This window comes from Lepidochelys kempii, chromosome 2 (genome assembly GCF_965140285.1).
Source record: "Lepidochelys kempii isolate rLepKem1 chromosome 2, rLepKem1.hap1, whole genome shotgun sequence".
Taxonomy (NCBI): domain Eukaryota; kingdom Metazoa; phylum Chordata; order Testudines; family Cheloniidae; genus Lepidochelys; species Lepidochelys kempii.
In genome coordinates this window covers 224382470-224398825 of record NC_136381.1, presented here as the reverse complement: position 1 = coordinate 224398825, position 16356 = coordinate 224382470, and the positions used below count along the sequence as shown (strand labels likewise).

Here is a 16356-nt window from a genome sequence, read left to right as displayed (position 1 = left end):
CAATAAGAATATTCTTGTGCTAATGTTGCAATATATCAGTAAAGCAAAAGTATTTTTATGTTGTTTCCAACTTCAGTAAAAATGGATTCCAAATCTGTTCTGAAGATGCTTGTTTTTTTGTGGGCGACTGTAAAAGTGTTTCTGCAGAACCTCTAAATTGTCTTATTTCCCTTTATGGAAATGCTAACATCACATTATGCCATCAGTGCTTTGGCCTTTACTGATTAGGTGATTGAAATGTATTTTAGTTTGGGAGTAGATTATAGGTTTATGTAAATTACTTTGAGATTGGTGAGAGCATCTGATTTGTTTTACACAAAATGCATAATTCTTGGACGAGTAAATTGAAATATTGCTTCTCTGTAGGAACTTGAACGAGTTACATCTTTACAAACTGGTCTTCAGTTAGCTGCAGTCATTTGCACAAATGGAAGAAGGTATGGTACATACTGAGTGACACACTTGTCTGCTGTTCAGAGATTGAAAGGGAATTCATAGATTCATAGATATTTAGGCCAGAAGGGACCATTATGATCATCTAGTCTGACCTCCTGCACAATGCAGGCCACAGAATTTCACCCACCACTCCTAAAAAAGACCTCACACCTATATCTATGCTATTGAAGTCCTCAAATTGTAGTTTGAAGACCTCAAGGAGCAGAGAATCCTCCAGCAAGTGACCCGTGCCCCATGCTACAGAGGAAGGCAAAAAACCTCCAGGGCCTTCCAATCTGCCCTGGAGGAAAATTCCTTCCCAACCCCAAATATGGCAATCAGCTAAACCCTGAGCATATGGGCAAGATTCATCAGCCAGATACTACAGAAAATTCTTTCCCGGGTAACGTGGATCTTACCCCATCTAAAAACCCATCACAGGCCATTGGGCCTATTTACCATGAATATTTAATTACCAAAACCATGTTATCCCATCATACCATCTCCTCCATAAACTTATCGAGTTTAATCTTAAAGCAAGATAGATCTTTTGCCCCCACCACTTCCCTCGGAAGGCTATTCCAAAACTTCACTCCTCTGATGGTTAGAAACCTTCGTCTAATTTCTAATCTAAATTTCCTAGTGGCCAGTTTATATCCATTTGTTCTTGTGTCCACATTGGTACTGAGTTTAAATAATTCCTCTCCCTCTCTGGTATTTATCCCTCTGATATATTTATAGAGAGCAATCATATCTCCCCTCAACCTTCTTTTAGTTAGGCTAAACAAGCCAAGCTCCCTGAGTCTCCTTTCATAAGACAAGTTTTCCATTCCTCGGATCATCCTAGTAGCCCTTCTCTGTACCTGTTCCAGTTTGAATTCATCCTTCTTAAACATGGGAGACCAGAACTGCACACAGTATTCCAGGTGAGGTCTCACCAGTGCCTTATATAACGGTACTAAAACCTCCTTATCCCTACTGGAAATACCTCTCCTGATGCATCCCAAGACGACATTAGCTTTTTTCACAGCCATATCACATTGGCAGCTCATAGTCATCCTATGATCAACCAATACTCCAAGGTCCTTTTCCTCCTCCGTTACTTCTAGTTGATGTGTCCCTAGCTTATAACTAAAATTCTTGTTATTAATCCCTAAATGCATGACCTTACACTTCTCACTATTAAATTTCATCCTATTCCTATTACTTCAGTTTACAAGGTCATCCAGATCCTCCTGTAGGGTATCCCTGTCCTTCTCTAAATTAGCAATACCTCCCAGCTTTGTATCATCTGCAAACTTTATTAGCACACTCCCACTTTTTGTGCCCAGGTCAGTAATAAAAAGATTAAATAAGATTGGCCCCAAAACTGATCCTTGAGGAACTCCACTGGTAACCTCCCTCCAACTTGACAGTTCACCTTTCAGTAGGACCCGTTGTAGTCTCCCCTTTAACCAATTCCCTATCCACCTTTCAATTTTCCTATTGATGCCCATCTTATCCAATTTAACTAATAATTCCCCATGTGGCACAGTATCAAACGCCTTACTAAAATCTAAGTAAATTAGATCCACTGCGTTTCCTTTATCTAAAAAATCTGTTACTCTCTCAAAGAAGGAGATCAGGTTGGTTTGGCACGATCTACCTTTTGTAAAACCATGTTGTATTTTGTCCCATTTACCATTGACTTCAATGTCCTTAACTACCTTCTCCTTCAAAATTTTTTCCAAGACCTTGCATACTACAGATGTCAAACTAACAGGCCTATAATTACTTGGATCACTTTTTTTCCCTTTCTTAAAAATAGGACCTATGTTAGCAATTCTCCAATCATACGGTACAACCCCTGAGTTTACAGATTCATTAAAAATTCTTGCTAATGGGCTTGCAATTTCTTGTGCCAATTCTTTTAATATTCTTGGATGAAGATTATCTGGGCCCCCCGATTTAGTCCCATTAAGCTGTTTGAGTTTCGCTTCTACCTCAGATATGGTGATGTCTACCTCCATATCCTCATTCCCATTTATCATGCTACCATTATCCCTAAGATCCTCTTTAGTCTTATTAAAGACTGAGGCAAAGTATTTGTTTAGATATTGGGCCATGCCTAGATTATCCTTGACCTCCACTCCATCCTCAGTTTTTAGCGGTCCCACTTCTTCTTTCTTTGTTTTCTTCCTATTTATATGACTATAGAACCTTTTACTATTGGTTTTAATTCCCTTTGCAAGGTCCAACTCTACTTGACTTTTAGCCTGTCTCACTTTATCCCTACATATTCTGACCTCAATAAGGTAGCTTTCCTTACTGATCCCTCCCTTCTTCCACTCCCTATATGCTTTCTGCTTTTTCTTAATTACCTCTCTAAGATGCTTGCTCATCCAGCTTGGTCTACAACTCCTGCCTATGAATTTTTTCCCCTTTCTTGGGATGCAGGCTTCCGATAGCTTCTGCAGCTTTAATTTAAAATAATCCCAGGCCTCCTCTACCTTTAAACCCATAAATTCTTCAGTCCAATCCACTTCCCTAACTAATTTCCTTAATTTTTGAAAGTCAGCCCTTTTGAAATCAAAAACCCTAGTTGCAGATTTATTTTTGTTAATCCTTCCATTCAGTTTGAACTGAATTAGCTCATGATCACTTGAGCCAAGATTATCCCCTACAACCATTTCCTCTATGAGGTCCTCATTACTCACCAAGACCAAATCTAAAATGGCATCCCCTCTAGTCGGTTCAGCAACTACTTGCTGAAGGAATCCATCAGCTATCGCATCTAGGAAAATCTGAGCCCTATTATTATTACTAGCACTCGTCCTCCAGTCTATATCTGGGAAGTTAAAGTCTCCCATGATCACACATGATAAAATGGTTTAAAAACAAAATTACTCTCCCCCCTCCCAAAAATAAATCCCTTCATTTGCTTTAATATGAACTAATGATTACTTTTATTAGAACTATATCCTATTTTTGATGTAGGTACTAACACAAAATTACTAGTCACTTCCTGTACTTAAGTCCAAAGTGTGAACTGAAAGTTCTGCCTCCTATTGGAATGGACCATTGACCTAAAAACAAACTCCAGATAAAGGATACCTGCACCTTTCTAATTTCTCTTTGGTGTTACTGTAATTGCTGAATTTCACTAGCAGTGGTGGCCATTCAGTGTTTCTAATGTGCATTGAAACCTACCTGTTAGACTATTTGCTGTAAAATTCTTTATTTTGCATATTCGCTAAGACTATTCTGTGCATTGTTAACTTCTACAGGCACCTGAATATTGCAAAGGAAGGTTTTACTCAAGCTAGTTTGGGACTTCTTGCAAATCAAAGAAAACGACAGTTGCTGATTGGACTGCTGAAGTCTCTGAGAACAATAAAAACACTGGTATGTGCAGATTTTTTTAATGGTAAAATATATTTTTCTTAATTATGTAGTTTTCTTATGTCTCTTTATTTTCTGTCAATTTTTAGCAAAGAACTGATGTACGTTTAAGTGAAATGTTGGAGGTAAGTTTACTTCAAACTATTTTATGGTTATTGTAGATGGGAATACATTTGTTTCCATCCTTTTTATTTCTTCCACTCTTATTTCCTAACACAGAGGACAGTTTAAAAAAAAAAAAAGAAAGAAAAAATAAAAGGGCAAATAAAATGATTTACCAGAAATTTTGCTTTTTAATGTCAGAAATACTGTGTATGGGGCACCAACTGCTAATCTACTGGAAGATGCCTGCTATTCTGTTCAAGGCTCCAGTTCTGCCACTGGATCCACATGGGCAGAGCCTTGTAAACATGTGGATCTGACAGGTTGAGGCTCTAATTAGTACAATAAGGGTTCTGTTAGGTCTGTCTTGTTTATATGTGTCTATCCTTTCTGACACCAGTGTTTTAAAGCAGGATGTGCTTTTACTGGGAGGACAAACAGAGGGTGAGGTTTATCTGGTTGCATGTTAGCAGATATTTCTAGTACAGGCAAAGGAAAATATATCAGCATGTAACTACCCAAGATTATGTACTGTACAGGCTCGCTACAGAAGTGTCTGTCAGAACACAATGGATAGGAATAGATTGAGTATGTGACATTCAGCTGTGTTTTTTACCCCCTACCCCTGAATAGTAGGACAGCCTTGCTGCTGTAAGATCTGCTCCCACAGTGGGTGGGGGCAGATAGCAGAGTGTGAGGAAGCTCAAGATTCCAGGATGTATGCACGTTTTGAGAGTTCTATTAATTTTTTTTATATCGTTTAACTTGCTACTTATACTTCTACTTTTTTTTTATATCGTTTAACTTGCAACATGGAGAAATTGGGCTTTCAGGAGGGATTTGAATGAGGAGAGGTTCTGGCTTGGTGAACAGAGCTGGGGAGGGCCTTCCATTCAGAGCATGGAGGATTGTTTAGATGAGTGGAAAATGAAAAGAGGGTGTCATTTGTAGAATGGAGTGGGTAAGAGGATTGCAATAGGAGACAGTTGCAGAGAGGCAAGTGCTGCAGTGCCGGGCCAGCTGCGCCTTTGTCCCCTCTCAGGTTTTTCTGAGTGCACCCTGTGAGGTGACAGGCCCTGCACCTTCACCTGTCTCGGTGTGGAATTCTACAGTTCTCTGACTCTCATAGTGGGTCCCCAGAGTAGAGCACTCTGTGTAACAACCATGATTGCTCAGCAGGTCTGGCTGGGTTTGGCACCTGCAAATCTTTGCTTTTAGAGATCTGACTGGTGGTGAATACAGTGACCCAACACAGCCTTCCTAAATCAAAACATCATTTAATCTCAACAGTGGGAACAAAGCAAACACACCAGCCTCTGGGGACTGGGCTTTAGTTTGCCTCCTTCAGTCTTTGCCTTCGCTCCCTTCTCCTTCAGGGTCCATTTGTTATATCCACCGCAAAGTTCTTTGTTTCAATTTTTCCCACTTGGATTATCCCTCCAGTTTTTACAAGCTGTTGAACTCAATATGGGTGGAGGTAAAACTTCAGAGCTAATGGCAGTTTACCTTTAAGTATTGGTTAACTGGGGTATCTGAAGCAATGGTCCACTTTTCCATATACCTGCATTGGCTCCTGCTTGAATTAACCCCTTATTTTTATTCAGTAAACCTTCACAGTAGGTGTGGAATGTAAAGAATCAGCTATCTGAAATTCCTGCATGGGCCTGCTGAAAAGTCACTGAGCACTTTTTAAATCCTCTTATTCCAAGAAAGGAATTTCTGTCCCCAACAAATGTCAGTAAACGTTAGTACAGACACTGAAACTTTGAAAGGAATTCATTTATCAAAATACGAAGTCTTGCACTCATTACCCTGGCATACCGTGAGAACAAATTACTTGGATTTTCTTTACTCTGGATGCAAGGATATGTGCCCAGCAAGTATAACTGTGATAGAATCAGGTTACCATCTCTGGTGCTCAAGGAGAGTGTTTTGAGCAAAAGATGTTTCATAAGCATTACTAAAAGAGGTCAGCCTTGTGAAAGACTATGCTGTATTGCTCCCAAACTTGGAGATTGTGCCTTGTGGCATTGCAAGAACTGATTATATAACTTAGATTTGTCTGACCTATGGTATGATCTAACGTGCACATATGACTTGGCAGAATTATTTTATTTGTGAGTTGGAATGTTCCATTGCTTTTGACAATTCTGTTCTTTTCCCCTTAGATTGTCCCCTTTTCATTGCACCAGTGTCTTTGAACCGTATACTTTGTGGTTTTTCTTGTTTTGCATCTCCTCATGCATGTTTTCATGTATGGTGTTTAATGTATAACGTTTGCAAAAACAAATAAGTGAAGTGGGTGTCAGTCTACTGAATTTGCATGTTTATATTTTGAAAAAAGAGTTTGCAGCTTCTGAATTTTGAGGGTTTAAAATAAATCTGAGGGCTCTGTGTAGGAAACATGAAAATATAGAAGTATATTCAGACACGTTATAAGCTTTGGAATTGTGCCTACATGGAGAGTTCTGAATCTGACCCATAAGGCCAAATTCATGAGTAAAATGGCGTAATTTAAACATAAGTGGGCCAGATTCACAGCTGGTCAATTGTATATTTAAGTCAATGAATTTACAACATTTGAATATCTGGCTCAAGTAAGTGGGAATAATGGAGTCTAAATTGTTGTAATAGATGTGAGGAGTATTTACTTTTATTTTTAAGTTTGGGACCTACTTTTACTTGCTTTTGTTGCTACATCCTTCTATTCTGGCCATTTTGCATGGGAATTGCATGACTTTAGAGTTCCATCAGGCTTAGTGGGCCAAATTTAGAGGTGACATATAGAGCACTGTAAATTGGTCTAAGCTGATCAACGACTGGAAAGTATAATAGATTGCATAAATTTAGACTTCTTCTAGACTCACCTCTGAATTTATTCCGTAGTGTTTTAAGGGTTCCAGTCAAAGTACTGCTTATATATATATTTTTACTCTATGGCACTGAATAGCTTACTTCATCTAAGTATAGCAGTTTTTAAAAGATGATTGGGATACTGATCTTGTAAGTGTCCTGTCCTTCTGTTATAGTGGTTATGAATAGTCGAACGTACATTTTTTGTAGCTAAATTTGAGCCTGCAGAAGAATGTAGCTGCAAATCGGTATTCTGAAATAGTATCTGATAACAAATGGTTTATATGTTGTCCTTTTGCATTTTTCATTCATAATCAGTGGCTTTGCATTTAAATTCTGTGATGCTCATGATATATAATTGGTGTAATCATTAGAGGAAAAAAGCAGACTCTGGTGTAATATATTAAGAAAACATTCCTCTTCTCACAGGTAGCATACTTACCACAGATCTCTTTAGCATTTTTTTCCCCCATATGGTTCCATTTAATTTTAGTCTAAAAATGTATGTTGCAGTATTTGCTTCAAAAGTTACATTAGCGATCTATATTGCATTTTTTCCTAAGGAGGAGGACTATCCAGGAGCTATTCAATTGTGCTTGGAATGTCAGAAAGCAGCCAGTACTTTCAGACACTACAGTTGTATAAGGTAAGGTTATGCTTTGTTACTAAGGAGGTTCCAGCTTTCAGCTTGTATGCAGTGTTTTGGGGAATATAAAATGTCACCAAAGTGATGTGGCTGTGAAAAAGCAAAGGTGATCCTAGGATATAGCAGGTGAGAATTTCCAGTAGAAATAGGGAAGTATTAATGCCATTGTACAAGGCACTGTCAAGACCTCATCTGGAATACTCTGTGCAATTTTGGTCATCCATGTTCAAAAAAGATGAATTCAAACTAGAACAGGTATGGAGAAGGGCTACGAGGATAATCAGGCCAATGAAAGGCCTGTCTTACGAGAAGGGACTAAAAGAGCTGGGCTAGTTTAGCCTAGCAAAATGAAGACTGATATGGGAATATGATTAAGCTCTCTAAATATATCAAGGGGGTGAACACCAGGTAAGGAGAAGAGCTATTTCAGTTGTAAGAGAGTGTTGGCGCAAGAACAAATGGGTATAAACTGGCCATGAATATATTTAGGCTGGATATTAGTAGAGGGTTCCTAACCATCAGAGGTGAGAAGTCTGAAACATCCTGCCAATAGGAGTATTGGGAGCAAATAACCTAACTAGTTTTAAGATGGATCTTGATAGATTTGTTAACTGGATTATATGGCAGGGTTGCCTGCGGTAGGACTGGACTTGATGACTCAGGAGATTCCTTTCAGTCCTGTGTCCCTATATTTGCTAATGTTGGCTAATTGGTGTCAATTAAATTGCAGCACTGGTCCTTCAGTATCTGGTTAGAAAGGGCAAGTAATACAAAGACAATTTTATGATTCAGTTAATTACACTTTTTAAACCATCATCAGTGATTTTTTTCAAGTAATGAAAATGCCAAGGGATTCTAACCTTTCATGGGCTGCACATTGATTGGTCTGTCAGCATTTTATCCAGCTGTTGTGATTTGTAGATGTTAGGACCTGAAGACCCCAGCTGAGACTGAGACTCTGTACAAACACATAGTAAGAGGCTGGTTCCTACCACAAAGAGTCTACAATCTTAATAGACGAAACAGATGAAGGACTGGAGAGGAAACAGGCACAGAGAGGTGAAGTGTCTTGGCCAAAGTCACATAGCAGTGCAGTGCCAGAGACTCCTGAGTCCTACCCCAGTGCCCTGTTCACTACAACACACTGTAGTGTGCCTCATGCTCATGTTCTTTTGGGGAACATAGGACGCTGAATGACTAAAGTTTTTTGTGCTACAGCATTTCTATGGAGTGAAACTATGAGTGAAATTCTGGCACCATTAATATCAGAGGGAGTTTTGCCATGGACTTCAGTCAGGCCAGGATTTATTAAAATAAATGCTCTGGCTTCTTTCCTCTCCCACATTCCTCCCCTCCCCTCACCTCCCCCTGCTCATATATGGGGATTATTGCAGTACTGAAGTAATTATGAGTAATTCTTGACTTCAGTTGGAGTTCTGCATTTAGAATGGCTGTAGCTTCTGGTCCTGAATGTGCAAAGAAGCCAAAGTATGTAACATTACAGATTTTAATTTGGTAATTCATTGCTGTGTGTGTTTGCAGCTTCAGGGTTTAGAAACGACTGGACAGGTCTGTCTAGATTTTATAAAATGAATATAATATATATTTAAAGAGAAAATTTCATAAGCTCTTGCCTAAATCAGTTGGAAGTACTTCAGAAAGCAGCCATTAGAAATTCCATGTACAGTAGTCTAAGTTCCTTATCCATGATCATTTGTGCCTCCACTTGGATTTGTAGTGCTCATCTTCCTTCTCTGACTCTTGAGTACAAGCTAACTTCATTTCTACCTTCTCATTCATGGTGGAGGTGAGGGCAACATGGGCCAATCTTTACCACAGAAGCCTCCTCTATATAGTAATGAGCACAGTGTCACCTTTCATTGGGAAAGATATTTGTGAACAGTTGCCAGGACTGCTTCAGTATTCAAACATCTTGAAAACTGTGTTCAGCACCCATCCTGCAAAAAACGTAGCACCTCAATAATGAAATACTTTGCCTGATATTGATCTTCCATTAGTTGAGAGGTTACTTTCTCCCTTTACCCAGTGTCCTGCATAGTAGTGATGTTTGTTATTCATGAAACTGTCTATATCTTTTGTTGTTTCAAAAGGGAGTGTGGAAAATATTAATCTGATTTGTATTACAAACCACCTAATCTTTTTTTAAGTGGGGAAAAATTGGGAGATTTCTTATAAATATTTACGAAGACGGTTTATTAAACTGCTAAAATATTTGTTCATTTGACATGCTTCCTTTGTTAATATTGCGAGAGTTAGGTTAATTAGACAGTGTTTTCTTGTTTAAAATTCACTTGGCATACAAATGATTTGAAAGTTGCTGGTGAGAAACCATTTAGCACTGAATCACTTTTCCCCTTTTCTATTTTCTAGAAGCTTTTGTCATTGCTGCAAAGTTTATCTTAAGTATGTAAAGCAAAAGTGCTGTAATTTAAATTGATATTAACTGTCACTTTATAGATAATGGGTGACAAAGTTCAGCTGCAGAAGTCTTATCATTATAAATCTGATACTATACTGAGAAAATTAAGCTGTTGCTATCATTCTTAAAAGGTTCTCCTTATATGTTCTAAGGATAAAGTTTCTTTAAAGAAAGAGAATTTTTGTGTTGGATTAGCTTGGTAACAAAGGTTTAATGATAGAAAAGATTAATGTACAGTTCGTATCTGGTAAAACCGCTTTTGAATTTTGGCCTGCACAGACTGAATAATCTTCCTTCTATTCTTAGAACATATTTACTTCTAAACTACTTATTCAACCCCCAGTCCCTGCCCACACTGAGCTATCCATTATGCTGCAGTTCCCTCAGTCAGCCAGGCATGCAGTCCTTTCTTCTCCAGTTCCAAGCACTAACTAACTGCTGCTCTGTTCTGCAGGTCCTTTTAGATGGCCCTCCAGGCCCCTCATTGATTTCCAGCAGCCCCTCTGCTTCCTTGCAGCCACTCTAGGCCGCTTGGAGGACCTCTCCAGGGCTCCTTTCCTGAGATTGGTGTGGCAGAATCCTGAGGTCTCCAGCAGGGGGCCTTTGGGCCTAGTCCACCCCATTACACACTCATTAAGATTTATATGGCTGTTGATTGACAAACCCCTTATTATTTATTATTTATATGGATGTTGATTAAAAAACCCTTATAACATGTTTTGAGTAATTGTGTGGATAAAATGAATGTCATGAATTAATGTTTCTAAATTATGGTTAATAGCTTCTTATAAAATTCATCCAGTGTCATAGACTCATAGACTTTAAGGTCAGAAGGGCCCATCATGATCATCTAGTCTGACCTCCTGCACATTGCAGGCTACAGAATCTCACCCACGCACTCCTGTAATAGACTCATAACCTCTGTCTGAGTTACTGAAATACTCAAATCATGTTTTAAAGACTTCATGTTACAGAGAATCCACCATTTACAGTAGTTTAAACCTGCATTCTGACCAAGAAATAATTTTATAATTGTACAACATTTGGTTTAGAAAGTACATTGATTTTTAAATAGATGCTATGTTTCTACAAATTCTCTAAAATTCTTGATTAAAGCAGCTTTTGCAATAACTCTTATTTCTTGGTCTGTCATGTATAGTGTTCTAAAAGAAACATTACAGTACTTGCCTATTAATAATAGCTGCCAAATGGAGCAAACATATATTAATCTCAGATTTTTGGATAAAGCTATAAGAAAAATGGATTCAACAATATTCACATGTAATTCCACTGGTATATGTGGAAAGAGATGGAGGAAAGAAGTAGAAAGAGAAACCCGGAGGTTGTTAGATGTGTGTTTTTTCTAATGTTGTGGCAAAAGCTTTCAATTGTAACTCTCTTTTAGTCTAAATCTGCCATGTTTGTGTGTGTGTGTAATTCATTGTTCTTGGTTTTTTAACTTCAGGATGGAAAACTTAAAAAACAAAACCTAACAAAACCCCAGCTTGTATTGTTTTTAATTTGGTTTAGTTTAATCCCATATACATAAAACTTCTTGTTCTGTTCTAAGAGCTATAACAGCGAAAAGAATTATCTGTTGAATGTAAAACAAGAACAACAAAAAAATCTTTGTCCTGATCCTGCAAACATTTACGCACATGAATAATTTTATTCCAGTGAATAAAGTTCATACGTGCCTGTTTTCAGGATTAAGGCTCAAGCTTCTGTTGCATTTTAAAACAGTGGTGGTAAAAAAAAGGCCATGGAATGAATACTAGGGCTGTCCAGAAAATAATTCCATTTTGTGAAAAATGTGGAGCTTTAAAGACTTGTTTTTGTTCTAATGCAGAATGAAAATGAGACCTTTTAAACTTCATTTCCAAAAAGCTTGGGAGGTGGGAGACCCGTGTTTCAGTCCCTGCCCTGCCTGATTCAGTGCAGGGATTTGAACATGATTCTTCCACATCCCCAGTGAGTGCCCTAACCACAAGGCTATTAGCTATTCTGGGGTAGGTTTCTTCCTCTCATTCATTTTGATGAGAAATTCCATCCTGGACCTGAGAAAACCTACCAGACTAAATTTTCATGGTAATTGATACATTTCCGTTCAACACTTCGGTTTAGACAAAAATGACACTTTTTTGGACAGAAAAAAATTTGTTTAAATATTTTTGTTGAAATACAACTCACTGAAATCAACAGTACAGCCTCTCTTTTTTATATTAAAAGTATTGCCCCTGGGAAATTGAGGCACTCCTGCCCATGTCATAGTCCAACTTGAATTTCAGATCAGTACTTTCTGCTGGCCACACACTGTATTAATAATACGAAAGGCTGTAGTCTGTTGTTTTTAAGCAAATTACTTGTAGTCTATGGTCAAGCTGGCAGTTTAACTTTCAGTTGTGAAAAGTTTAAACAATCCCTGCCTTAACTATCCTGCTGTATCCTATATTTCTTCCAAGGTAAACATTTCAGCTAATTTTCCTCAAAGTTGTCTCATGCATTTCTGGTAAAATAAATAATATTAATACATGGTTGAGTCAGAAATGGCATTGTAAAATATGCATAAATACTTTTTAATAAATTGATGTTGTAATTCATAAATATAACGTCAGGTTGATAATGGTTTGTTTTCTTCAGGGAAAACCAATGATTTTTCAATGGAGTTTTTAGTATTGAGGTTTCATGCTTTTTATATAAAACATATATAGAAATTTTGTTTTCTATTTGTGATGTTGCTGCGAAAGAGAAAAAAAAAATTAGGTATCCGATGCCCTTAATACTTAATCTGATACACAGCTACTTCCTTTTTGCTGACACATCATAAACGTAAATGAAGTTTTTTCCTCATTTCACTTCAACTCATTTTTTATATAATGTATGGAAATAAGAAACTAGATCCCGGTTGAAAATTCATTTTCCCTGGTTTTCTCCTCATTCAGTGAAGAGATCTTAACTGTATCTGTACACACATATGAGCACTGTTAAGAAGTGAAGTGCATGAAAGTCAGGAAATACAGCTGAGACATAGCAACTATAATTCTGTCCCATTGGAGCTTTGTTTCACAAGAGCAGCCTTTAATATCAAGAGCAACATTTTCAAAGATGGGTAGAATGGGGGTGCTGACAACAGGGCACCTATGATAGAATTTCCTGTAATAAGTGTACATATTTAAGGAAGGGCTGTGTGTGTGCTCGTGCGCAGCAGAGTTGTGAGCAGGTTTTCTGGTGGCTCAACTCTTGAGACCTCTTGGAACCTGTGCCTTTCAAATCTTAATGTTGGAAAACAATGTTTTTCATCTAATTTAAAAACAAAAGCAACAAAAACCCAAATTTGTCAGATTAAATTAATGCAGTGTTACGATTTATCTGAAAGCTGTCGTGAACTCATCGAATCCTACTACTGTGTGATATTCTATTAATGTGCAAATAACTGATATTAACAAAATTACTTACCTTGTTGTGATTGCTCCATGTGTGCACAGACTGCATATGAATTGGAGTTCTTTTTATGAATGTTAATAGCTTTGCTGTTTTTAAGTCAAATTTCTTCCAATGTGTGAAAACTATTTACATGCTAATGGTAAGTGCTATTCTATGCCTCTAAGAGCTTTAAGCCACTTTGTGCCCTCCTTATGCGGGGCTTCTTTTCGATCTGGAGATGCCCCCAAAGGAAATTATACAGCTTTATGGCTACCTAAGTTAATGCAGTTTCCTTAACATGGCCCTCTGGCTTGCAAGGGGGTCCTTGGATGGCATCTTTATTGTGTCTGCAGTGGGGGAATCCTTCCTCGGTAGTATGCTGGTTTAGGAGTGCCTCTTTACTTGCTCTGGCCCTTTTATTTGGCATAAAGATGCTAGAGCGAGATGAGATTATCACCCTAAATATGTAAATGTTCCACCCTCTCCCCCCCCCCCCCGACAAATCATTCTCTTATTTGAAGTGTTGTCACTTATGTCACACCTGGACAAACAGAGTAAAATAGCAGAGTAGAAGGCTGCTAAGCCTTCCCTCCTGGGTGTGTGTGTGTGTGTGTGTTTAGAGGGAGGATTGGTAACAGATGAGAAGTTGGAATTAGCAAAAATGAGAGACTTGCTGCATAGGAAAGTTTAGTAAATGCTCCTCCTGTGGTAAATTTCAGAGTAGCAGCCATGTTAGTCTGTATCCGCAAAAATAAAAGGAGGACTTGTGGCACCTGAGAGACTAACAAATTTATTTGAGCATAAGCTTTCGTGAGCTACAGCTGAATGCATCCGATGAAGTGAGCGGTAGCTCACGAAAGCTTATGCTCAGATAAATTTGTTAGTCTCTAAGGTGCCACAAGTACTCCTTTTCTTCCTGTGGTAAGACAGTCCAGTCCAAGCTTTCCTTTCCTGGCTAGAATGCCATACTTTTTAGCTGTTGTTCTGATGTGGTATGTGAAGTTGTAAACCCCAACCTGTCTACATCCCTGGAATCAGGTGGTGAGGAATGTATTGCTGCACTCCAGGTGACCCAAGCAGGCAACAGCAACATGCTTGCATGCTTTCCTTTTATCCCTCTTCTCTGTGCCCTCTTTGTTAAGCTGGTTGCCTCCCTTGTGTCCTTTTCCCATGCTATCTTCACACAACTCTCAATTGCTAAATCCCTTTCCTGATACTAACCCCCATGCCTTCTGCCTTTTCTAAGTCTCTTTTCAAAATCCAGTACTTTAATGAAGTTTATAAACTACACCCTCTTAAACATTTGAAATAAAATATAAGGAAAAATAATTGATACCCTTAAAGACTTCAGTCTCTCAAGTAATCACATTCTTATTGTGCTTTCCCTCATCTTTCTCCATTCCTTGTTTTTTGTCTTAACTTAGGTTGTAACCTCTTTGGGGAAGGTACTTCATCTGTATTGCCAAGAATCATGCATAGCTATTGTACAGGAGAAGTGCTAAACAGTAAATATGTTCTCTTATCACTGGCCAGTGCCTTAAATTCAAAAGACCGGCTGTTCTAAAATTAAAAAGGCTGTTAAAGGCTTAGTTTGGTCAGCTCAGTTAGGTATGAAACCCCCCATCCTCTCCCTAAATTTTGAAAGAAAACAAGAAGGCTTATTCTGCATGTCTTCATTCGGAAGAGCACACAAAACACCAGAGCAGACATTTTTTCTGATTTACCCTCTCAGTCCATGTTTCACAATATTACTTACTTCCAGTGGACAAGAAAGAGCTATGCATATCAGTACCCAAGGAAGATTCACCTGGATGGATGGAGAACTGTTCTTGTTAATCTCCCCTCCCTATTGAGGCTTCTCCCAAGCATATCATTGAGAAGGAAACTTGACAGATTCTTAAGAGGTCTTTTGAGGTTTTTTTACTTCCTCTTGGCTTTCTGTACATTTACTGTACTATGCTAGATCATTTATTGAATATCATTTACAACTGCTTTCTGCATCTGGCAGCTGAAAGTGCCCTGGGGAATTATCACTTGATAGGTTCAAAGCATTTATACGTCTGATCACATTTCTCTAGAAGTTGTAGAATCAGCATTTGAGGATTTTGCCCTCAGAGGTTTTTGAGTTCTGGATAAAAGTAGCTATGCCAGTTTACAAAGACCATGCAACCTTGGTGCTTTGGTCTTATGTAGATACATTATGAAATGCTGAAAGATTTTCTACTCCCTTTCTCTTCTACTTAAGAGACACTCAAAGTACTTGATGCTGCTAAGATGTCCATCTGTCTCCCTCTGTTCTATTGGCTATGCTGATTGCAGCTTGCAGAGCTTTCTGGATGGAATATTGCACTGGAGGCTGGCTTGCCTAAAAAAATTAAATTTGTGACTCTTCTCTCTATTCTGACAGGTGCCTTTGGGGGAAACCCTATTAAGCAAGCTTTTACGAACCTGGCAGAAATATAGCTATTCTACCTTGGCCACTCATGAGATGAGAATGGATGTTTGTTCATTGTCCATAGTCAGGAGGAGATTGCTCACCAGCTCAGCTAAAACTGTTTCCAGGGTACGCTGTATTCAAATGGAAACACTTCCTATTGCTGTACAAATCCTGTCAAGTTAGAGAACAGCATTGTTCATGTGGAGAACAATTTTATTTTTTTTCTTGTAAAAAGATATTCCTCTGCATATGTCACTTTCTAAAGATACCCTATCCTTAATTGGTATCCGATGAAGTGAGCTGTAGCTCACAAAACCTTATGCTCAGACAAATCTGTTAGTCTCTAAGTGCCACAAGTACTCCTTTTCTTTTTGCGGATACAACACGGCTACTATTCTGAAACCTATCCTTAATTGAGTATTTCAACATAACAGTTATCTTGTTTTCTGTTGGAACTATTTTTACCTCTGTGGTATTTTTAATCAGAAATAATTTTTACTCTGTTAGCTTTACATTTTTCATGCTTAGTCTCTGCCAAAGATGAATTTTGTTAAATATTGTTAGTGCTTTTAAATAGTTAGTAATTTGCATGTTATAAATGTCAGATGTAGGGAATAGATGGGAATAGTTGACTTCTAC

The 16356-nt window shown here is 38.2% G+C and overlaps 1 protein-coding gene across 11 annotated transcripts in view; it reads left to right on the top strand.

The window, feature by feature from the left end:
• Positions 1-16356, top strand: part of VPS50 (VPS50 subunit of EARP/GARPII complex) — a 203241-nt gene that overhangs the window by 44587 nt on the left and 142298 nt on the right. For all 11 annotated transcript variants that reach the window (XR_012157551.2, XR_012157552.2, XM_073333942.2 and 8 more), the window contains 4 exons: positions 367-437; positions 3702-3819; positions 3906-3941; positions 7335-7417. Coding sequence is in view for 9 of the 11 variants with exons in the window: in XM_073333942.2 (XP_073190043.2) it covers positions 367-437; positions 3702-3819; positions 3906-3941; positions 7335-7417 (308 nt within the window). In the remaining 2 variants the exon portion in view is untranslated. The remainder of the gene's footprint in view (positions 1-366; positions 438-3701; positions 3820-3905; positions 3942-7334; positions 7418-16356) is intronic.